This window comes from Oenanthe melanoleuca, chromosome 3, assembly GCF_029582105.1.
Source record: "Oenanthe melanoleuca isolate GR-GAL-2019-014 chromosome 3, OMel1.0, whole genome shotgun sequence".
NCBI classification, from domain to species: Eukaryota; Metazoa; Chordata; class Aves; order Passeriformes; family Muscicapidae; genus Oenanthe; species Oenanthe melanoleuca.
The window spans coordinates 90,555,725-90,579,710 of record NC_079336.1 but is presented as its reverse complement, the minus strand read 5'-3'; the positions used below and the strand labels follow the sequence as shown (position 1 = coordinate 90,579,710).

Here is a 23,986-nt window from a genome sequence, read left to right as displayed (position 1 = left end):
CAAATCAATAGTGGCTTATGCTGTAACTGAAATTACAGTTATTCCAAGATGCTCAGACATGGCAGGGCTTGCTCACACAGCAAAGCTCATGGCTTCCCTGGAGGACTACTCAAGTGTTTTTCTCCACCTTCTACAAGGGAGACTCTGGGTAGGTGAACAGTGTGAAGGTGATAATTTGGCTCTAACTATGGGGCTGATACATCTGGGAATCATCCCAGATGGAACCGAGCTTGTGCTAAGGTCACCACAATCTGCCCATCTCCGTGGGACTGGAGACCCTGGCTCTGAGAAGGTGGGTCTGCACTCTGCATAAATGCCAACTGCAAAGAAACATGATGAACAACTGCATGACACCTCCCAGGCTGGCAGGACTGTGCAAGAACACTGGATGTGTGGCAGGCATAGTTACCTAAAACAATAGGCAGCATCTAGAGCACGCTTCTTCCGCCGACTGGGCTGTTGCGACTCAAGTCTGTAGGAGGGTAACAACATTAGCAGAAGATGTGGGGTCTTCCCACTGTATTTTTTCCTATTGGACTTTAAAGCTTTCACATCACCACTGGAATATGTGTAGTCATCAATACCTTCAAAAAATACATTTTGGTGATAAACATTGTGTTGCGTTTTTCTTCACAAGTTAAATAAACTATCTCTTAAAAAAAAAAAAATCTCTCAGAAACTGGGCCATGATGGTGTCAGCTGGGCATGTTTACTGGGGAAGTGGGGGCAAATTTCAACCCAGGATGCCTAAGATATTCACAGTTCTCATGTTAGCTATTTTATCAACCCTCCCACATTCACATTTGTTTAATGGCATTTCAGTACATTTACCAGAAACATTTAAATGAACAACAGAAAAGGTAATTTCAGTCACTGCATCTGCATGTCTTAGCTTCAAATGCCCCAAGCAGTGATTCTTTCATTGCTTCAGTCAGAGCAGTACTCCCAGCTTTCAACAGGTATGTACCTTTTAAAACCTTTTAACACACTTAAACCTGCTCTGGATACTTCATTTCCCACTCCTATCCCATTAGTTTGCTCCATCACAGTCACTCCTTTCTGGTACTTGTAAATTCCCTGTCTTTCATTGCCAGCTTATTTAAATCTGCTCATTTTCCCCAGAAAGTCAGTTATTCTAGTCTCCTCCTTTATATGGGCATGGCAAAGACACTGATCAAAGTATTTCTTCTTGAAATGGCAATCCATGGCCTCATATTCTATATTCTCTTTTAACACAAACTGACTTACTAGCTTCTTACCATGGCAATAGCACAGATAAGAGATTCAAGGTATTGGCCTTTCATGGGACTCAAGTTATGCCTTTTGATAATGTCCTTTAGAAAATTAACCTCCCCAACCAGATACTACCATCTAAACAGAAAAAGATACACTATTCTTTTCTTAACATATGCAATTACCATGACCAAACATCATACTAACAATTTCTTAAATGCACACAATGGCTTTAATCATATGTACAGTACATGTATTTATTTACAGGAAAAAATTCCAAGGCAGTGAAACAACGATTAGAAAAGCTTAATACTTGACGAGGAATATGGCCAAATACTTGGACCACAAGTGAAGAACCAGCTCATGATATACTTCAATAAATGAGAACTTCATGAACAAAATTTAGCTTAAAATTGGTTCTAATATAGCTATAGATTCATATGTGCTGGTGGATGGTAACTGTAGTAGAGTCAATTGAATATAATTTCTCCTTGTGAAACCGAAAGTTTAATGGTTTAAAAACACAAAAGAGCTTATATGACCTTGGTATATTTACTCCACATCACCTGCCTGCTGTCCATAAAGAGCACATACATTCATAACCCTCACTACACAGTTTATTTTTTAATGCCCACTCATTCCAATCTTTTCAACTAAGTCTGACTGATTACAGTACTAGGAGAGCAAACAAAAGGTTTACTTTGAAAATATTGAGCTATTTGCTCCTTACTATCCAATAGTGGATGATAAACTGTTCAAGAGTCTTGACTAAATCCAAAATTGTATGTATATCCTGTGAGCATGCTGCAAACTGTAGCACACACTCTTAAGAACATCGAAGCTGCATGCATGGAAGGAGACAGGCTTTTTATGCCATCTGATTTTAGAATTGTTCAGGTGATACAGTTTTACTCTTGTGATTTAAGTACCATTTCCTACCAGCTGAGAATCATGATTGTCAAATGAGCAAGTTTTCAATCAGCTGAATGCCATTAGGATGTAGAAACAGCTATTTTATTTTCCTCTTCCATTAGTACATATCATAAGATTTTAAAAAGCTGGAGATTTTTTTCTTTCATTACCTGCAAATCTTGCTTCAAGCTCCTCACTTTTATTTGGGATGATGTAATTATTGGAAGGCACGAAGGTACAGCATGGACAATGTAAGCTTATCTTAAATCCAAGATTCCTGTCTGCAAAACATAAAAGTGAGTTGGTTTTTACCCGTGGAATGACTCTGGAATACTCCTGAGATAATGGAGGAGCAGCTGGGGCAGGAGTGAAGGCAAAGAGCACTTTTTGTCACCTCTGTGATGCAGCCACTCATGTACAGTCTCAGTGACATCAAAAGACAACCATTCTCCTTCAGCTCTTGTTTTAACTACTTTGCTGTCGATATAGCGCTGTCCTGGCGATGACAGTTCTTTAGATTTTAAAACCTGCAAGAAACAACAAATAAGATTGCCTACAGGTTAACATTTACCTGGCTGCTTTTAAAATGGACCACCAACATCAGAAAACAGCACAAGAAACTATTACAGCTGAAACCTCCATGCAGCAGATGAACACTAGTGCACATTTTCAGAAAGGATCTTCTCAGGGTGTGTAAGGAGAAGAACAATATAAAAACACCCTAATGAAATCAGCTTAGGCTCCCAAGCAAAGCACACCATCACATATTCCTTCATGAGAGAAATCACACAGAAAGAACTGCCCTGAAAACTTATCCTGTAATACAGGTGCTGAAGAGATCACAGAAATCATCAAAAGAAGTTATTTTACCTTCTTCAGTAGTACTTACATTGGCTAGAGCACAAGATGCCAAAGTGCAGGCTGTACAGTGTAGTCTGTACACTGAAGATTTTACATTGCTCCCCTATAACTAACCCATGGTATTGCCTTATTCATGCTTTTAGCCTTCCCTCTGATTTCAGGTACTAATCATACATTAAACAGATGGCCATGCATGGATTTGTGAAACAGGTGAGGCTGCTTCCAACTTTGATGCAGGCTGTATTTTTATTTGTGTCAAATGTTTCAGCAAAGCTTCCACCGACCAAGCAATAAAAAATACCTGAACAAAAGAAACCCAGGCCCTGATGACCAGAATTTCAAGTGCCCACAGTCCTCCTCATCCCAGGCAAGCAATTCACTGAGTGCCTTCCCATATACAAGCACAGCCTGCTATTATTTACCCCAACTCTAGGACAAAAACAATTGGACTTTTGGCTGTTGACAGGTTTCTGGTTATTACTCTGTTATAGTTTAGTGATGCAGGGAGCTGGAATGCCATGCAACATTAAGTCAGCTCCAATCAAGACACCACATGAAAACATCCCTTTGTAACTCTTGGCATGCCAGCTGTGCGACTTCATATATTGTTCTGGGTTTTTCCATCCTTTAAGCACCCAGGTCCATCTCCAACTGAGTAACTGACAACATCTCATTGTTTCCTCCTGTTTTCTCAGCCCAGAACAACCTGACATCTAGCAAGCACTTCTGTAATAAAATCATGGTGAAACCACATAGCACATGTAAAGAAAAATATTTCAAAAGAGGTGTGAAACTATGTCATGGTGATAAAATCAGGCTTTCTGTAATTAAACAGGCTTGGAAAGCTCAGATTCCAGCTTGTGCAGGCAGCATGTAGAGTCTCCCTATTTATTATCCAGCAAGGCAGTGCTGGATCTCTCTCTTGTAGGCCAACAGTGTGGCTCCTACAACAACATTTGTCTTATGAAAAGAATAGCAGCAAGACAAGCTCTTTGTCTTCTTTCTGATCAACACATCTAGCAAAAAGCCATGAGAAGAGGTTGGTTCGAGTCCAGAAGATTACTAAGGGCCCCTGGTAGGTGATGCTGAGTTCCCCAGAAGAAACTAAAGGCACTCAAACAGTGAACATTAGGACTCCTTTTTATGAGGTAACCTTCAAACAAAGTGTCTGAACAACTGTTTACAGAGAGTCTGGCAGCAGCAAGGGGACTACCATTGCTCAGAAGTGCCAGAGGGATGAGAGAATCAGTAATCAATGCTGGGAAAGTCCCAGAGAAGTACAAATATAACTCTGCCTTCCCTTTGGTCTTTATCAGGTCAAGTGTTTCTGAGGATGTAATGCAGCTGTCACTATGCAAGGATGTGTTGGGGCTGGGGGGGTGAGGCAAACGGGACACAAGAACTTGGCTCATTCCTCTTCCTTTCTGCACAGTCATATCTTTCCAAAGACTCCAGAAACTGCATACCTCAGTTTTGGCAGTGATGTAAGGACTGAAAGTAAGTAATGTGCCAAAAGCAATCTCCTGATGTTAACTATAATTGGTCTTAGACATATTCTGAAGACACAGCTGTGCCTTGGTATCAAAAATAAATGTATTTATCCCAGTCTTTATCCAAATTGCTACCAAAAGACAGAGTCAACTGCTGTCAGTGTATACCTGGAATAAAAGGCATTTGCAAAAGTACAAGAAATCATCACTGCATGTATCCAATGGTACAAAGAAAATCTGTCCCCACTGTTGAGCTGAATGACAAGAAAAGTGTTGGCAGGTTTCTGAACTCTGGGACAGGATGGATACTGTGGATTAAAAGAGCTGGATATTACCCATCCTGTGGTACCTACAATATCTAAAAGTAAAGTTTCTCTCCATGTTGCTTACTCAGCATGTTCAGGAAGAAAATTATAAAGAATGAGGTAAAAAGCTACAGACTAAGTATAATTTCCACAATTGACACCATGGGTTAAACAGGCACTGGCAGTTCTTAAGGAAAAGCTGTTAAGTGAAAAGAGTGTTACACTTAGTGAGTGAAATTAACTTCAATTGCCTTCTCTAGGGTTAAGTATCTTTATACTGGTAGGGTGATGTATGACCTTTACCTGAGTACTTGTGAGCAAGAATGATATTCTAGCATCACCATTGCCATTTTGCCTTCTTTTTCTCTTACATTGTTTCAAGTGTGGAAAGCTAATGGGAGATAAAATCCTGGGCTGGATCCTCAGAGTCCATTTTCTCCCACAAAGTAATCTGATTAAGTTTCTTTTCCCACACTGCTTTCTATTTCCATCCACACTGAAGCAATTGCAGTCTATGTGGTGGCAGACAAAGGAGCCTTTTTGTAGGAAACTCTCAGAAATTTTTACAGCTACAATATATATTCTTCAAATGAGTCTTCCAGAAATTACTACATGAAATAAGCATTTTAGGTTCTCTCTGCCACTTCTCTGCTTTGGTTTGCTTCTTTTTACTTTGCCCTATATTTCTGGTTCTAACCTTCCCCGTCAGCGACACACCCTTTCTTCCAATACACCCTCAAGCCTATATCCTCAATGAAACACTTATCTTTCATTGTTTCCAATCATTTCTTCCTACTAGATCAACTAATTCAGTTTCAAAAAAGAATCAAAGCATTTTCTGTGCCTTGCAGCTTTTGTGCTTGAAAGCTTGTCTACTTCTTCCAACCACATTGACTGGTCTTAGAAGAGATATTACCCTCACCTATAAACACTGCCTTGCCTTACCTATAAACACCACCTCACCTTCATGCCCAGCCCATCACAACCACATCAAACACCATTATCAGAGCTGCTGCTGCACACCTTGTACCTGCAGGAGCTAAATGAAAGCTTTGTGCTGAAGTTTTCAGTGCACTAAAAACATTAACAGAAGGCAAGGGGAAAAAAAGAAAATCCACAGAAGACAAGAGTCAACAGAGTTAAACTTCCCCTTTAATCCTTTCTTACTTCCTTCTGGCACCTCACCCAAACACACCCTCCTAAAGAAGTAGAAAAAGTTTGGTGTGACTGAGGCCATGACGTGGAAGGCTCAGGTTTTCCAGTGGGGAATCCTGGGCATCACCCCTGCATGCAGAGACACAGATCCCATCATTTGCATCAGCAGGAGACAGAGTTTCCACACAGGCAGCCCCAGCTCCCTGGCTGAGGAGGGACAGGTCCCAACAGCCACATGTGCCAACAGCTGCACAGGCACAGCTGTGAGCAGGCACACCTTCACACACCCTCACAGAGGGCTCCAGGACAGCACACCCAGGCTCTGGACATGGGCATGGCTGTCCAGGGATGTCCTGCTTCCTACAGAGTGGTAGTGTGGCACTGCCTGTTATAATGAATGATTACACAGGGAACATGTGCCTATGATCACGTGCTGTGGGGATGAGCTGGATTAAAAGAAGTGCCACCAAAAGGTGATCCACCAGACTTCTAGACCAGTATACAGAGTAATTTTCATTCAGCAGCAATGCTCTAAATTCTAAGAACAGGTTTTTTCTACCCCATTTCTGTATGTGATTCCTCCCTTTCACAGAAAAACCACCAACTAAAAAACTTCCCAATCTCCCCTTGACCAGTGTCTTGTACACTGCCTTATACCAACCTTTATCTATGCCCACTGCTAACCTACCTCTCATACACTTTTTATCAATTCTGAGGCTTCTTGAAAACACCTGGTGAAAATATGACCTTACAAATACCCATGAAGAGTGGGTATGAAGATATCTCTAGATATCACTTACATGCAGCTACTGCCAGCAGATCAAGGTGAAACAAGCACACCAATAAATGAATAATGCAGTTAACTGCAAGAAATGGCTCATGAAGAAGCCACATGCAAATGAAGCATTGCTCTTGTTTGCACAGCTCCATATGTTTAGGAAGCCCAGCTGGGGATCTTGGTGATGACAGCACTCACATGCCACCCTCATCAGGCCTGCCAGATTTCTGGCATTTTACAAACCCTGCTGAAATCTACTCTTCATTCTGCTCAGTCTTCTGGGGGAGAACCTCTGCTCAGCTGGCAGGGGCTGACCCAAGATGTTATCTTGAAAGAGTATCCCAAATCACCATTCAGCCCTGAAAAATTTTAGTTTTGTCACAAACTGGTTTCAGAAGAATAATGAGTTTCCAAAACACACTGATTTGTAAATTACTTTTGTCAATTGCCATGCTTATTTTTCAGACTAACTGGAAACCATTAACAGATACATTTTTTAAAAATTTAAGTACTGAGTAGCTGAAATGTTCATTAAATACTGAAGGATGAAACTGTTTATTTATAGGCACACATGTTTATACCCTCAAGCAACTATCACACAGTTCTGAGTACAGAAGTAAGGATAAGGATTATCTTAGTCTGTATTTTATAAACTGTAAAGTACACTCAGTACACTACATAATTCATGATAACAAACAAAGCAGAATGCTTGCAAAATTAGCAGAAACATGACTTCTTTAAAGAATGGGGCATATTAGAAGCTGACAAGAGCAAAGTAGCAGCACTCAGTGTCAGTGTAATTAAACTGGTTCATAAACAAACTCAAAAAAAAATCTCCTAAGCCCAAGACTGTTAAAAGAAACATAATTATTTTGCTCAAAGTTTCCTTCTCCTACTCCCCTGCTCATATATTTAGGCAGCTAAAGCAGGGGATAACTGAATCAACACATCAGTGTATGTATTCTAGACAATAACCACCAACAGCAGACACCAGAACAGCCTGTCTTTGTGACTCATTACATAGCTGAAAGGAAAAAATTTGACACAAAGATACACTGGTTCCTTCAAATAACCAGAGCTCCAGAACAGCAACTTGTTCAGTTCATTTCATACTTGGTGTTCTGGCCAATAACTACTTCTAGTCTTCTACTGTCACCACAGTCAGATGAAGAAGAATAGGAAAATTACAATTAAGTATAATTTTCAGTGGAATAGTTTTGGCTAATAAATTCACCACCTCCTCAGCAAGCAAACAAACAAAAAACTGAATGTGGTTCAGCAGTGATGATACACAGGCTGATGCATCAATGACATACATTTGCTGCAGCCAAGAAAACCAAGAGTGTTTTACAGCTGGGTTTGAGAATTATGGTCACCAGCTCTACGGAAATATTTTTGGTGACTTACAGTTTCTTAAAACAAGCTGATGAACTTTCCAAACATAGTAATAAGATCATATGGCCACTTAAAAATATCTATCATGTTTCCTTCACTGCCTTGGAACTTGAAATGGCCACTGCTATCAGCCAGTGTGGGCTCTGCAGTCACTGGACAGCAGTAAATATGGCATTATCTTGTGAAAACCTGCTATCAATCTGTCTTTCCTCTCCATTCATTCTGGGCTGTCTGATCTCCTCCCTCCAGATGCTGTTGGCCCCCTGATAACTTCCTTCCTTCCCTTCCCTCCTCTATCATTTCAGACTCCTGTGATGTTCTTGTGTATTACAACATCTTGGCAGGCTCACTGCTCTTTCTCTGACTTATCAGTCATTATCCAGGATTTCCATTGGAACTTCATGGCCCTTTTAAAAATAATGGAAATAACCTGACATGGACTTGTAAGCTTAAAGTAAATAAGCCCAAACAATGAGGTCCAGTGGCAAATGATGTGCTTATGCTGGTTAACATGAGAGCAGAGATAAGTTCAGCTATGCACAGCATGGCTAAAAACTGACACTAAGGATGACCTTTTCTGAACTAGAAGAAAGTGCAGGGGACTCCAGCCTAATTCTCTACACTGGAATGACCAGATTCCCAAGGTCTGCATAAGCAGCTGCTTGGAGTTTCCAAATTCCAATACCTTCCAGTATTCACCCTGCTGAAAGGTTCACTCACTGCCTGGTTCCATATTTCAAAGGTCTCCTCAGACAGCTCTCAGGGACTGTGGCCAGATCTTTCTGGAACTTGCAGTTAAAAAATGGCCATGCTAATTATCAATCCTTTCTCATTCCCTGGTTAAATCTGAGGCTTTTGATCCTATCTTGGACACAAGGACAGGCAGATCCTTGATTCTGCTGCAAACCTCTCCAGTGTCTTACTCATTATATGTGAAAACATATGGTGTAAAGTGCAAAGCTTCCATATAGTACCTTTTGCCAGATAATCAGGAATCAACTGGCTATCAAAATCTTAGCTGATTCTAAGCACAAGAGACAGGCTGTGTGGTTTTTTTTTAATTGTCAGTGTGAGTTTTCAAGCTCTTCTTGTAGCCACTCCTGCAATGGAGTAATTCAGACTCTGCCTCCAGTGCTGTGGAGTTAAAAGGGCTTTAGAGTCCCCCTGCTCATCAATGAAGTCTTTCCATTACTTGCAGTGGTCTCTGAATCAGGCTCAAACTGAGGGCAGAATCTTCAGAGACTAGTATATGAGATGCAGAGTTCCTGCCAAAATACAAAGAAAGGTATGGAGTACTTGCCAAAGTTTGTAAAAAACCCATAGCTCTCTGATCCATCTGCTCAGAACTTGCCAGACACGTTCTTCATGCAAACTTGCAAATAAAAAGAACATATTGCACACATAACCCAACCTCTTTTATATCTGGATGGGCCACAGCTGCAGAAGGATTCTCTTACAGTGCTGGCTGATGCTCACTTAAAGGTAAAAGAAGGTGAAGTGTGAGGTGGGTGAAGAGATGAGCACTGAAGCAGGTCAGAAAGGGAGGGGAAGTCAAGAGTGCCATGGAATCACTGTGACTGACTCATTGCATCACCCTGCAGTGAGGAGATGAGCTCTGGGAAGAGAACAGATGCTGGGAAGGGATTTCCTCTCCATTTGCTCCCCAAGCAGGGCCCTCCTCCTGACACTGAAGATACATGTGCAGTGTAAGCTGGGGACAGAGCCCCCAGGCTGTCCAGCCTGATTTATGTTTAACCAGGCAGGAAGACTCTGAATTGTTCAAGCAATAAACAAGAACGGAGGGTCTGGGGTCCTTCTCCTGGAAGATTCTGAAATATTGAGGGCAATTTCCTGCCATTTGGGAGATTTTAAGATAGCTCCAAAGAAAGATTTTATATAAAATGAAGCAAAACAAAAAAATCCTGTAAACTTATCTAGCCTTTAGCTTTAACTTGCCAAAGGCACATTATGTTTTATTAAAATATCAACAAAGAAGAGCCAAAGTCAACAGAAACAGAGTGGGTTCTCCTGTCTTCTAGCCAAATCTCCCAGATCCTGCAGGGTACTCCTGTGTTCATCTCCCCTTTATGCACAAGTCTCCTAAGCCCTTTTCTCTTCCTTGGTCCTGTCCCTGACAACCATATCTCATCTTCATGTGCATTTTACTGCAACATTTTGGCACACAGCTTTCTTGGCTAAATGAGTATTTGGACACAGTACTTTCTCCAAGATTGTTTCCTACACCCATCCAGAACAGGAACACCACCTTTTTCCCTCCAACAGCCTCTCAAGCACATGGCCACCAAGCCAACCTCATGTTCCTTAGCCCAGTGACTACCACACTGAGCTGCTGGGTTCAAACTTGCTCATGTTCCAGCATAATTTAGGCTTGGCTATCCCAACAAACCCTATCCCAAGGAGCAGGAACCCAAACCTAGCTGCTGTTTTCAGACCCATGGCTGGCATTCCAACACCTCCAATGATGTACAGGCACCACAAATGGCAATACAATTCTGCACATGTCCAGCTGGGAAGCATATATTGGCCCTTGCCAGGAGCTGATGGAAATATTATATATTTCTTCAAGCTGTCTTCAGTAAGTGCTCTACTCCTGGCAAGAGGTGGCTGCATCTGAGATACACTCTCAAATTACAGTGAAGATGATGCAGCCATAAATGCTTCCCCTCATGCTCACAGAGTATTTGCTGAAGGTACTCTAGACATGGTCTCCAACATACTGACAACTTTTTGTAGGGCATACAGTATTTGGAACCAGAAAAAGGGAATTCTGGAACAAGGAGAAAACAGCAATTCAACTGAAATATATTGCAAATTAATTTCCTCTGGTCCTGGGCTGTTGCTGGGGGGAAAAGAAGGGGGAAAAGTAGAGTAGAAAGTTATTACATCCACACTTCATCCTGCGTTTGGCACTTCAAAGAGCACTGCACATTTGCCATTCAACATAACCTCGTAACCTTTCAGAATGCAAGAGTCTGGTTCCAGGATAGCAGCACAGAAATTGTGAGATCCAAATGCACTACTTCAGATGTGGGCCACAGGGATGGCAGTCAATTATAACTAAGTGCCCTAGGTGATATCTGTAATACAGACATCCTGTGCCAGCTCACAGCCACAAATCCTGCTTGGTAGTGCTTTCTTCTGTGGCATTAGAGACAGCACTTTTTGGCAAGAAAAGAGAGCAAGGCCCCTCTGCTCCTGATTACACAGAGATCAGCCTGAAGGATCTCTGCTGCAGTCACTGTAAATTGCCTCAGTTTTGCACCGTGGAGATTTGGCCAAAATCTATAGTAGCTCGCTCTGAACGTATTCCCCAACTGAAAAACAAGACAAAACATTGTCTGAATTGGGAGTATTTGAACAACTGACTGTGGTTTATACTTAAATCTGACTCATAATGGGGTAATATGTTCCACAGCATCTTCCTCCTCATACCTCCAAGCAGGGAGAGAGGCCCTGGAAGAAGTGGGGGTTACCACAGCATAGAGGACAGACAGTTTTTCCTAGACCCCAGGCAAGCTCCAGAGGAGCTCCTGACATGGACTGGGACCTCCCCAGCATGGAAAGCCCAAAGGTCTGCTCCTGTTTGCTTCAAATTCTTCACTGCAATCTGAAGTGCCACCCTCAGCACTGCTCCTTTGCCCTAGCCCTTGCTCTGACACATCCTGTGGATGCATCCCTCCCATCCACAGCCTCTCAGATAAGGACAACAATAAAACACAGCACTTCAGCTGCACTTGTTGTGATGCTTTATGATGTGCTAACAAAACATGGCACTGCTTCCACAGGAAGTAATTATTACTTGTTATTGTTTGACTGCCTGTACATAATAAAAATACCTCCAACCCAATACCACAATACTTTCTGAAGGATGTCTTTTCACCCTGTAAGGATTTCCACTAGTTCTGCTCTGCAGTGGTGCCTATTTTGTTTTTTGGAATGCTTATTCATAAAAGACAAGGCTTTTTTTGAAGGGTGCAGGAACTTTATTCATAAATACAGAAGCACCTTAATAAAAGAAAGATGTGATGAAGTCTTCAAAGCAGGCAAGAAAACTGACGAACAAAGACATTCCCATAACAACAGAGCTTTATCTGATCAAATTCCAATAAAGCCTGCATTTGGCATAAATCTTTAAAAACATAGCAAGGGCCACTGGAGGATGCTAAAACTTGTTTGTTTAATATTACTCCTCCTCCCTTCCCCAAGAGCCCTTTATCCGCTCAGTATTTTCCGAGGTCTCGGTGCGCGCTGGAAGGACGGGAGAAGCGCGCCGTGTCCGAGGTCACAGCGCTTCCTTCCTTCCTTCCTTCCCTCTGCCTTCCAACCTGCTGGTGATCAGCAGCACAACCATTAGGCTAAGCCTCCCTCTGGGGCAGGAGAAACAACAGAGGAGGCAGTGCCTTTAAAGAATTTAATTGTCTGCGGCTCCACTTAACCAGAGCCAAGAAGAGACAGAAGCTTTCATACCAGCCTTATAAAAGTAACTTAATTCCCACTTCTCTGAGTTTTATTATTTTCCAGCCTAAGACTACTTAGTATGTGCAATGCACTTCCCATCTGTGCAGGAACACACAGATGTGACTGACTAATCCTTAAGTACCAAGAGAAGTATTCTGGGTGAAAACAGACATTTTCTGCACACGGGGATTACTACTTGCCCACTGGCTTTGTGGATGCATCCAGGGCACCTGCATGAGAATTAATCTCTAGGATTCACTGCCTGGAGAAATCCAGATTGCAGATTCATAACCACTCACTCCCTGTGCTCCAGCTCAGCCTCTGAGGTGGGAACAGGGTCCTGCTGCTGCTGCTGCTGTGCCAGGGGCTGGGAACAAGGGGCCACAGCCCTGGCTCACCATGCCAAGCAGCCCCAGACTGCCTTCCCAGAGTCAGTGCAAACAAGGGCTGTAGGAAAACACAAAGTCCCTTTCTGATGTGGTTTGGAAAAGGGAGCCAAGTACAGCCTGAGGAAAGCTTAGCTGAAAAGGTGCAGTTTTGCATTTCTTCTTTCATTTTAAGGGGGTAGATCTGTAAGGTCAGAGGACCACACAAAGAAAGAATCAGGCAGAGAAACAAAATATTTATATTCTGCTTGCTTATTTTTTTAATTTACCCTGCATATCTGTCTCTAGCTGTTCCTTAAATAGTCCTTTAGAATAATGTTGGCCCTGTTGCATCAGTGGTATATGCCACTACTACACTGCCATTGGACTAAAACAGAAAGCTTTTGGAGGGCAATTAGAAGATGTGCACATGTTCAGGGACTATCTCAGTGAGCCACAAGAGAGCTCTGATTCTCCCCAGAAGGCTTCTGCCCCTCTCCTCCTGCTTGACTGAGAAAGACAAGGGGACAAGGAAACAACCATCCCTTGAAACTGCAGGTATGAGAGGAATTTCAAAAACCCTCATCAAGAAGAACCCCACAACAAAGCGAAACACTAGGCAACCTGAAACTTGGTTGGAGGAGAAAAAAACCCCTAATAATTAAATGTTGCTTATGCAAGATGAAAAACCACACTATTCCTTCTGGGCACAACAGCCCTGGCAAGCCCAGCATGTGTGTCACAAGACAGGAAGCAAAGCTCATGCACAGAGGAGGAGCAGCAGCTGCTCGTGCCAGCTCCAGCAGCAACCTCCACTGCAAGGCTCACTCTCCATGCATGGCTTCTCATGCTGGAGTCAGACACCTGACTAAGTTTTCAGCCCCTACAGAAGACAGCTGTCTCTCCCAATTCCACTGGAAAGAGGACCTTCCTCACTCTCCCCTTTTACCCCCCACGTGTGTACCATGTTCACCACTAGACAACTCTATCTGCATTCTCAATACATCAATACACAGCCCCGAAGCTCCAGCATACTGGGGCAGCAATGCCTCCTTATCCATCCTTCTTCACCTTCATCTGCATAGATTTTCTTCTTTCTAATCTCTAGAATTAATACAGTAAATTTCAGGATGCTTTCTACAGCACTGTTCTACAATACAACATAGAATACCTCAAGTTGGAAGGGACCCAAAAGCATCTTGGGTCCCTTGTCTCCAATTTCTCCCTGCTTTTACTTTTCCTGTTAAGCACTACATCCTAACCTCATGTGCTTGATGGAGATCAGCTGCAGCAACATTGAGGGGCTCTCCTGCTCCTGGCAGAAGAGCTCCTGCCAAGGATCCCATGCAGTTCAGACTGCCCACCATGGAGCTGTAATACCCCTGTACAAGGCTTTAGGAAGAGCTGCATATAAGAGTGCAAGAAATAAACATGACCAAAGGGAAATGATCCAGAGACAGCTTGCCTCTCTACAAGCAAGGAACAAAGTAACATGTCTAAAATATGCCTGGCACAAACACACAGGGCATGCTGCCTTTGGCTTGCCTGTTACTTGGTGGAGAAAAGATCTAATCCTACAATAACCTGCACTCATTACTCACCTAACACTTCACTTAGTTTGCTCCACCCAGCCTAAAAAAGAAACTGCCTTACTCACCAGCCATATATTTATCCAGGGACCCAAGTACCTGCCCTGGATGCAGGAGTAGTCATTTCCATGGGCACAGGCTTGCTGGAATCAGGCTCTTTCAAGTAAGCCCCAGCTGTTTCTCATCACAAGGCAAAATCCCAGCCAAGCAAAGGCCCTTTCTTCCATACCTCTGCTGAACTCTTTGTGTCCCATGTTCCTCAAACACAGACAGGCAATGAACTGAGCTCAGGCAACCACAGCTGTATTCTTTTCAGGTGGCTGACTAACAGCTCTCAAAAGTAGAACAACAGAAAGCCCAGAGATGCCATCAACTCCTTTTAGGATGTCTGAACAGTGAGGTCAAGCCAGAATATACAATTGTTACAGCAGGCTGCTGTGGCAGCATCACTGGGACTCACAGGGTATTTCTCTGGGGTGGCTTTTCTACACAGGCAACACCAGTGATTCTCAATAGTGGTTCTTAGCTTTCCCTTTTAAAAAATTGCACATTATTTGCTCAACTTTTCTGCCATTCTGTTCCTGGAAAGGATGGCAGTCTGGTTGCTGCCCCCAGTGACCACTGTGGACCTGAACCACATTCAAATGGGAATTAAGCTTTTCCTACATTTAAACAACATCTAAACAGACCAACACACTTCTCCTGATGTCAGACTGGCTTTTGCTGTCACTTCAGCAAGCCCATGAACCCAAATTTCCCCTCTCTCTGCTTCAAGTTTGGCTTCCCCTTGACCAGACCAGGCAGGAGAAGGTGAACATTTAAAGTGAGGGAGAAGACTCAAATTTGCACCCACTGGATCCAAGCTGGACTCTACAGTGCTGCAAGCCCAGGACAGTGCCCAAGCACAGCTAATGCAGGCAGCAAGAACAGAGCTAAAGAGGGTCTCCATATTCTTTTATAAGATGGTATCCTATCCATCAGGGTTTTCAGCAGAACATGTCACAGGCTGATGGAACACTCATGAGTTTTATTCAGTATAAAACTTCTGGGAGCTGTGTTTCTCAGTTAGGAGAACTATGCCTTAGATTAAATATGCTCTAGACAGTATTTGCAGAAATGCACAGGCTTTACATAAAATGAGGTTAAAGGCTCTGAAGTCCTTAAAGATTAAAAGACATAAATCTTGTCAACACTCCAGAGTTAAAGAGTCATGGGGCATTTTCTTACTCACTACACAATCCTTGAGTTGTCCACTCCCTTGCCTCAACCCCTGAACTACTATACAGAAGCCAGGTTTGAAATTCCTAAGCTTTTCAAGTTCAGTTTTAATTCCATTTCTACAAGAAGACTTAAAAACCTTCTCCTGAACACGGGCTAGAGGGAGGAATTTGACCTCTATGCAAACTACAGTTCAGGTCAGGTGTTGGGAGACAGAGATCCTGGGAATAGCTTTTTTGATGTCCTGTTCTCTCACTTTTTAAAATATGCTTTGAAACACAGAATCACAGAGTCAGTAAGGTTGAGAAAGACCTCCAAGACCACGGAGTCCAACCTTTGACCAAACACCACCATGTCAACTGGACCATGGCACTAAGTGCCACATCCAGTCATTTCTTGAACTTTTCCAGGGATGGTGACTCTGCCAGCTCCCTGGGCAGCCTGTTCCAATAGCTGACAACCCTTTCAGTGAAGGAATTCTTCCTGATGTCCAACCCGAGCCTCCTGTGCTGAAGTCGAGACCATTTCCTCTTGTCCTGCTGCTGGTTGCACAGGAGGAGCCAATCCCCACCTGGCAACACCTTCCTTTCAGGGAGCTGTAGAGTAATAAGGTCACCCCCAGCCTCAACACCCCCAGATCCCTCAGACACTCCTCACAGGACTCCCTCTCTAAACCCTTGCCCAGCTTTGTCCTTCTCTGGACATGTTCCAGCACCTCAATGTCTTTCCTGCAGTGAGGGGCCCAAAACTGGACACAGGATTTGAGATGAGACCTCACCAGGGCTGAATAGAGAGGGAAAATCACTGTCCTGGTCCTGCTGGCCACACTATTGCTGATACAATCCAGGATGCCACTGGCCCTCTGGGCCACCTGGGCAAACTGCTGGCTCAAAACTCTAGAGTCCTGAGGCTTAGCTGCTAGAAAAAGCTTCCACATTTCAGCTTTGTATGATTTCAAGTGAAGTCCTTTCTAGGGAAGGCACTGAAATAAGAGGCAGCTTTGGAGAGATGTCTTGGGTTGCAATATAAGAGATGACCAAAAGTATGTATTCTATCACCATCTGTTGAAACCAGGTGGGGGAGAAAGGAGATAAGGATCTCTGGGAGATATTCTCTGCTAATGGGCCATCTGTTAAAAAACAGGGTGAGGCAGTGTTCTTTATATTTTTGACAACCCATCCTCCCTCCAGAAAGATATCATCTGCTAATGGGTCACTGAGTCCCATTTGATAAAATTACATCATCCCATTGGGAGATGCTCCAGCCAAGGGGAGGAGCCAAACATTTCCTGCCTAGATAAAAACTGAGATTTGGGACATCAGAGCAGCCTTTTTACACTGGATTCCAGAGGAAAACCAGACCTTTCTACATCATCCCTGGACTTTCAGAGGAAAACTGCACCTTTCTACAGGAGCACTGCTTCAGCTGAACCACATCTGCCACTGCAGGAGGATGCAGCCACCATTTAATGGGACTGCTGCCAACACCCTGACTGACTGACAGGGTGTCAGGCTCTATTCTGACTCTGTCAGTGTTTTGGGTTTTTTCTTTGCAATACTGTACTTCTATTTTAATTTTTCCTAGTAAAGAACTATTCCTATTCCCACATCTTTGCCTGAGAGCACCTTAATTTCAAAACTACAGTAATTTGGAGGGAGGGGGGTTTACATTCTCCATTTCAAGAGATGCTCCTGCCTTTCTTGGCAGACACCTGCCTTCCAACCAAGACAAGAGAGGAGCCCCAACAGCTTCTCCCCAGGGTTTGCTCTGTCTGTGAGCTGGGTGTGCAGTGCAAGGTGGACAGCTGAGGAGTGTGAGGCGCCCCTGTACCTGGTAGAGCTCTATCCTCTGCTCTGAGACGCGGGCCTTGGTGTTCTGCAGGCGGAAGACCCTGAACTCAGCCTTCACCAGGTTGGAGGCGTTCTTCTCCATGGCCGAGACGTCGAACCTGACGATTCGGAAGTAGAGGCTGTAGTAGTTGGGTGGGATGGCATCTGCAAGAAAGCAGTGGGATTCATGACTCTAACTGATGGCAAGACATGCTGTTCCTTCACACATCTCAATACAAGACAGCCTCAGGCAGGGAAATATCCAAAGCACGGCTCAGTTTCCAAAGGTCAATTTAGTACTATCAACAATGTAATAAAAATTAAAAAAATCTACCCCATGTGTTTTTTATAAGATTTTCATATTAAAAGAGATTAACAACTACTTTCAACTCTATTTCAGGTCATGCATTTAAACTTCCCCTCTTTCAACCTACTGGGGGAAAATCCTGAATACTTATGAATTGAGCAAAAAACACAGCAGGTGGTACATGGTAAATGCCTTCAGGCTTACAGAGTGATCACAGGGATCTGCTAAGGCAACAAGTAACAGCAGCTCATCTGATCTGTATGTTCTCTGAAACCCACTTCCCCCCAAAATATGGATCACGAATTAGCCAGCTTCAGATTTTATTCCATAGCTAGTTATTAAAGGATATTTTTGGAACAAAATAGTCAGTTTGATTACTGTGATGAAGGCTGGAAGTGAAGAGGAAGGAAAAACAAAGAGAAAAGGCAAGAGGACAGAAGACACTGTAAAAAGGAATACATGAATTTTGACCACTTGTAAGCAGTTAAAAGCCACAAACATAACCACCCTTTACTATATATTGGGGAAAAGCAGAAAAAAAAAAAAACAGAAAAAGTCTTCAACAGCAGCTTTAGACATCTCAGTTTAGGTTTCAAAACAATATTTCCCCTTTTCCCTTTTTTGACTAAGGGTAAGCAGCAAGGCAGTTTTGCAGAAAACAGGTAACCCTAAGGGGTTCATCCTCATCTGAGGCCCTTCCACACTGTCCAGAGCAGCAGCACCAGGAGGAACTCGCCTGCAGCACTCCTGCCTGACACCCAAACTCACCAGAGAGGAGACAGGGGAAGAGAGTGGAAGGAGACAAGCTCACACTCCTCAGAGAGGAGATGAAATGCATGATAAAAATCCCTTTTCAAATCGAGGGAATGGTTTCTTCTTCTCTTACAGTGGGAAAACTGAAGTGGATAAATTAAAAAAAAAGGAAAAAGGAAAATTGTATTTGGGGGCTGGGGAGGTATTTTCAGCTGAGGAAGCACAGGTGTTCTCACAGCTACACATTTAATGACCCACCTGTTGTAGCTCTTTGAGTAAATTCAAACTGACTACTTAATAAATGCAGCGATGAGAAAATCTTTGATGATAAAGAAATAATCTCAGCCTCAACTGCAGATGCATTATAAGTGAGAGATGACAAGTTCTCCAAACATTTCAAAACAATCCTCTGAAAGAGCACTCCCCAAAGCAGACCCTCAGTGTGATCAAACAGGTACAACTATGTACAGGAAGCTCCAGACTTCCTTGATTCCATTTAATTAAAAAAAAAAAAAAAAAGAAAAAAAAAAATTCTCAGATTTTCACATCTGCAGTGCTTGAAAATAACCCTCCAGGCACCACAATCACTGTTCTTGGCTACCATGCTTATCGACGGGAAACTGCTACAATCTCACAGTGAGAACTCAAAGGCAAAGGGATGCAAATTACTCCTACACCAAAGCCACTCCTCTCCCCCATCAGCATCACATCAGTGCTGGAATCTCCCAGAATACCAAAGGAAGGGCTGCTGAGAAAGGCTTGACTCTGTGCAACCACGATGCTGACACATTTTGCAAATTCTTATAGAAGCTACTTGGTTTGGAGATTACATCCTCCTTTAAGAGAGAAACATTATCTCCAGTTTATTTTTCTTGCTGTAGGAAACTCCGAGGCTACTACTTGTTCTTCAGCCAAACCTAATCCTACTAGGAATATAATTTGGCATAATAATATGTATATATAAGATTGATGCTTCCAGGATGAGTTGTAAGTTGTCCTTCCCTGTCATTTGTTTGAGGCATCAACCTACCATTTTGCTCACTGTGGACAAGCCAAAGCAGCAGCCATTCACTGGCCCTGGCACAGACAAAACCCTGCTCATCTTGACTTTATTTTAGATTGAAAAGCCCTATTTAACTGTCAGTTTGGTTTATATTTAGCTCCTTATTCCTAGAACTTTCTTGTGCTATATTTGTAGGCCTTCTTTCCAGTTTCTTTGTTTTAGGTACTGTATATTACAAATCTCTGAGTATGTATCTGAGTGGATATTCCTGAACCATTCCTGCATTTACATTTTTTTCTCTCTCTCATATATAAGGAAGACAGAGAATGAATACTCTTTCAGTGTGCCTGTTTTTGTGTTCACATATCTGCATTTGTATATACTGCAAACAAGAATTTACCTTCCACTGAAGGCAGGCATGGGACAACTCTGTGAGGAAGCAGGAATTCTTGTCTCACAAAAGTTTCACCTCTCTTGTAAGACAATTTTACATCTTTATGTGCAAAATCTCACATAAGAAATTTGATTTCTTCACTTTATCATTCTTGACAGTATCCACAGGAAGTCAACTGAGGAAAAGGCATTATTCATGGACTGATGAAGAAAAGAAGGGAGGGCTGACTGCACAATTGGGGTTTATGTGAAAATTAATCAACATGAAGTCTGAGAAATGAGACTTGCAACTCTCTTTAAAGGGACTGTAAGAACCCTATGGAGTCTACAAGGTTTTGGATTAGCCTTTAAGTGATCTCAGATGCTGCAATTTCTCTCTCTTTGTGACTCCACCTTAACCTGACAGTTGCATCAATTCAGATTCAGCTGGATATCTCTGCACTCCCCTCTGGTTTTGGCTACCCCCATGACTCCAGCAGACACCAGGATGACTCTGACCAAACCAGTCTGCAAGCACAGTTACCCTGCTGCAGACTAGACTTCTGAAGTATTCTTTGAACTATTATCATTAATGAGTGGAATTAAATCAATATGTTTCCTGTAGCTAGGAAAACACAGATTTCTTTTGTGTTGGTGGGAGAGAGAATAGTAAATGCAATGAAAGGTTCCATTTTTATAATTTCTAAATTACTCATTAAATCAACCCTCAAAAAAAACCTGAAGACTTCCAGCTGCAATAATCACAATCTCAACCATCACAGCTGAGTTGCACAACACAGATGGAGAAGGTGAAGGCAGCATCCATCCTCCTCCTCCCTTCAGGCTGCTGAACCCTGAGCATCACAAGTTTACTCTTTTGGGGGTTCTTTGGTTTTTTTCTTTCTCTCTTGAACATCATCAGCTGCTTTACACGGGGCAGTCCAAACTGCCAGGTTCAAATGTACTCTGGTATGTGAGTGATTGAGTGCATAAGGACACTGTGGTTTCTTCTGCCTCTTACTGACTTTGCTCCATGTCCAGCATCCTCCAAGGCTTCTGTGCCAGCAACCTGGACAGAGAGCAGCTCTGCTCTGACAAAGCAGAAAAGCAGCAATGGGAGGGGTGAGAAGACCCATCCCAACACAGTATTCAGTATTGCTCCAGGATGGAACTCTGTCAGTGGGAGAGACTGGACACACTCTCTGACCAACCATCCAGAACAGCACACAGACCCCCAGGGGCACCTGGAAGTTTGTTTCATGCTGAAGATACTCCCCAAATCAGGAATAACCTGCATAAAGGGTTCTTCATAAAAGTTCATTCTGTCTGATGAACTGCATTTCCACAGCTTTCCTCACAAGTACTGCATGTACTGACATTTCAGGAGAAACAAAACACTCTGTCTGACACAGCTCTTCTGAGAGCTGAGCTTTCCTTCTGGCGAGGAAAAAGACCTAAATTCAATTGTATCCAAATGAGGCTTTTTTTTTTCCCCTCTGAATTTTCATTTCTGCTATTGAAACAAAAAGAAATCAATTACATGCACAGCCCAAGTTAGGAAATGTAAACAACTTTTCTTTTCTCATTGGAAGAGGCCAGACAGGCTGCCTTCACACATACACCCACACTGGAAAGGCTGAGATCTTCAATCTAATCCTTCCATCAAGGGCTTGTAATAAATGCTCCAAAGATTTATTTTTATTCCCTTTTGTGTTTATTAAACTTTGGAGGGTTTCTTTTCCTTTTTCTTTTCTTTCTGGTGCTTTGCCCATTCTTTATTATGGCAGCTACAAAACACGGAGTGCCCTTTTCTTCTTGCTCTCTTTTTTTTTTTTTTTTTTCCCTCCTCATCCTTCTAACTGCAGTACATGAATGACTGTGTAGTAGGCTTTGAAGCAGCACATGCAAATATTTATAAGAGTAGCTTGATTGTTATTAAATGCAGTTGTTACGCTTTCCACGCTCTGGCAAGCTTCCCTAACCTCTCTAACTATTAGGACCATTTAGGCTGTTTAGATTTCAGCTCACTGATAGCAAATTCTATGGGTTTTTTTTTTTTCCTTAACAAGCAGCATAACGTGACATGGTTTCTGCCTGTGTGTGAATTTCTCTCCCTGCTCAGCTTTGGGGTCCCTGCCAGGAGCTGGGTCAGGCTGCCTCCAAAGACACGGTAAGTGAAGCAGCATGTGCTGGAAGGATGAGCATCTTGTCAGCTGTGACAGCACATCTTTCCAGCAGCATCCCATCCTCGGGTCACAAAGCCTCTCCTCTTTTCCAGGGAAAGTCTCTCCAAGACATTAGAAGCTTGTTTAATGCATCTGGGCTCCCCAAAGCCCATAGTAATCACTCTGCTTGCCCCTCCCAACCCTGATGTGACTGCAAAATCCTGCTGGAAACTGCCTCTCTGCAATCAGTGGAAGGCATAGGTCACATCCAGGAACTGGGACTGGCCCCCAAGGGTAAATCCCACTATGACTTTAAGCCATGAGCACATCCATCAGCTGACCAGTGCTCTTGGACTGAGCACTTGTGCCATTCCTCCTCAGGCACAGCCTCCAGGCTGCTTGCAGCAAGGTTTCAAAGTCAGACACTATAAAAGCAGCATAAGAGACCTACTCCAATATTCCAGCTTTTATCTGCAAAGGTACCTCTGAGGTACTACCTTTATCTGTCACCAACCACCTGCTACTGAGGAGGGGCTGTGCACTGGAAGTCAGAAAAAACCCACTGGGAACACAGTAGGTTGAGAAAGAATAAATACCCAATTACCAGATTTTGTGACATATTTTTCACTGTTGAACTACTTGCTATTCCTCTTCTGAAACACATTTAAGATCTATGACAATATATGAAAAGTAAACAACTCCAGGATATTCCAGATTAAAAACCAGGCACAATGAGGCAAAGAGGGAATTTTCAGGGGACGTGTTTATGAAATCATGTGTTCCTTACTTAAAATCTGACAAGGTTCTGCTACTACTTCCTCATTGCTTCACCAAGCCTGAATCCAAAGATGACTAGCCAAAGCAATGATCTCAACAGCAAACAGATCTGGTAGTCAGGTTTCCAGTTACCCAAATAATTCATTCCCTCAAGGTACTCCTATTGCTCTGGAGTTTGATGGACTCTAACAACACTTGTACATAATTGTCTTTAGTACTTTCAATTCTGTAATAGTGAAAAACATCCTGCAGTCATCTTTAGGTCAAAATGCAACTGGCATAGTAAGGATTCTGAGACATTGTAATTATCCTCTGGAGAATCACAGGATTAAGTTTAAGTTTAGGTTTAAAGTTCTCACAAAGACAAGTAGCAAAATAAACTCAAGTAATTGTTAGTGGTGTAGCAAAGCTGCTGCATAGGATTCCTTTACAAAATAGATTTAAGTCCTGGCTTTGGGGGGTCACCATAAAGATGCAAACAGAAAGGCATCTTATTACATGCTCCCTTAATTTCTGTCACTTCATCCCTAGTGGGACATTGGAGATGGATGTGAGTCTTAAAGTGGGCAACAAACCTTGCCTTGAAAAGCTACCATTGTGTTTTAAGGCTGAAATAGGTCAACACATCTGAATCTTGTCTGTTTGTTTTTGTTTTGTTCTTTTGTTTTGTTAGTTGTTCTCCTGGGCTGAGTCAAATCATGTTGCAAGTTTAAACTCAACTGTGTTTAAATGCTGCAGCTGAAACTGACTGCTTTGTGTGTTAATTTGGTATGCAGACCATTGTAAGAAGAGCTGTAATTTTGCTGTATCACTGAATTGTCTGATGTAAATGAATTCTATCAGACAGAAAGCCCTAATTTAGATCCTTTTTTCCACTGGACCTTCTCTCTCTGCCACCCTTTCACAATTATTTTCAAGCTACCAGTCTTTGTACACTCAGTCCAAAACAGCATTTAGCGTGAAAAAACTCATACTACTCACACCAGGCAGAAAGAAGGAA

The 23,986-nt window shown here is 42.7% G+C and overlaps 1 protein-coding gene across 1 annotated transcript in view; it reads right to left on the bottom strand.

Moving 5' to 3' along the window:
• Window positions 1-23,986, bottom strand: part of TGFB2 (transforming growth factor beta 2) — a 59,848-nt gene that overhangs the window by 5,541 nt on the left and 30,321 nt on the right. Inside the window, exons 2-5 of the mRNA XM_056488017.1 lie at window positions 17,611-17,774; window positions 2,540-2,672; window positions 2,316-2,426; window positions 410-584 (exon numbers count right to left, since the gene is read on the bottom strand). Of these exons, the coding sequence (XP_056343992.1) occupies window positions 410-584; window positions 2,316-2,426; window positions 2,540-2,672; window positions 17,611-17,774 (583 nt within the window). The remainder of the gene's footprint in view (window positions 1-409; window positions 585-2,315; window positions 2,427-2,539; window positions 2,673-17,610; window positions 17,775-23,986) is intronic.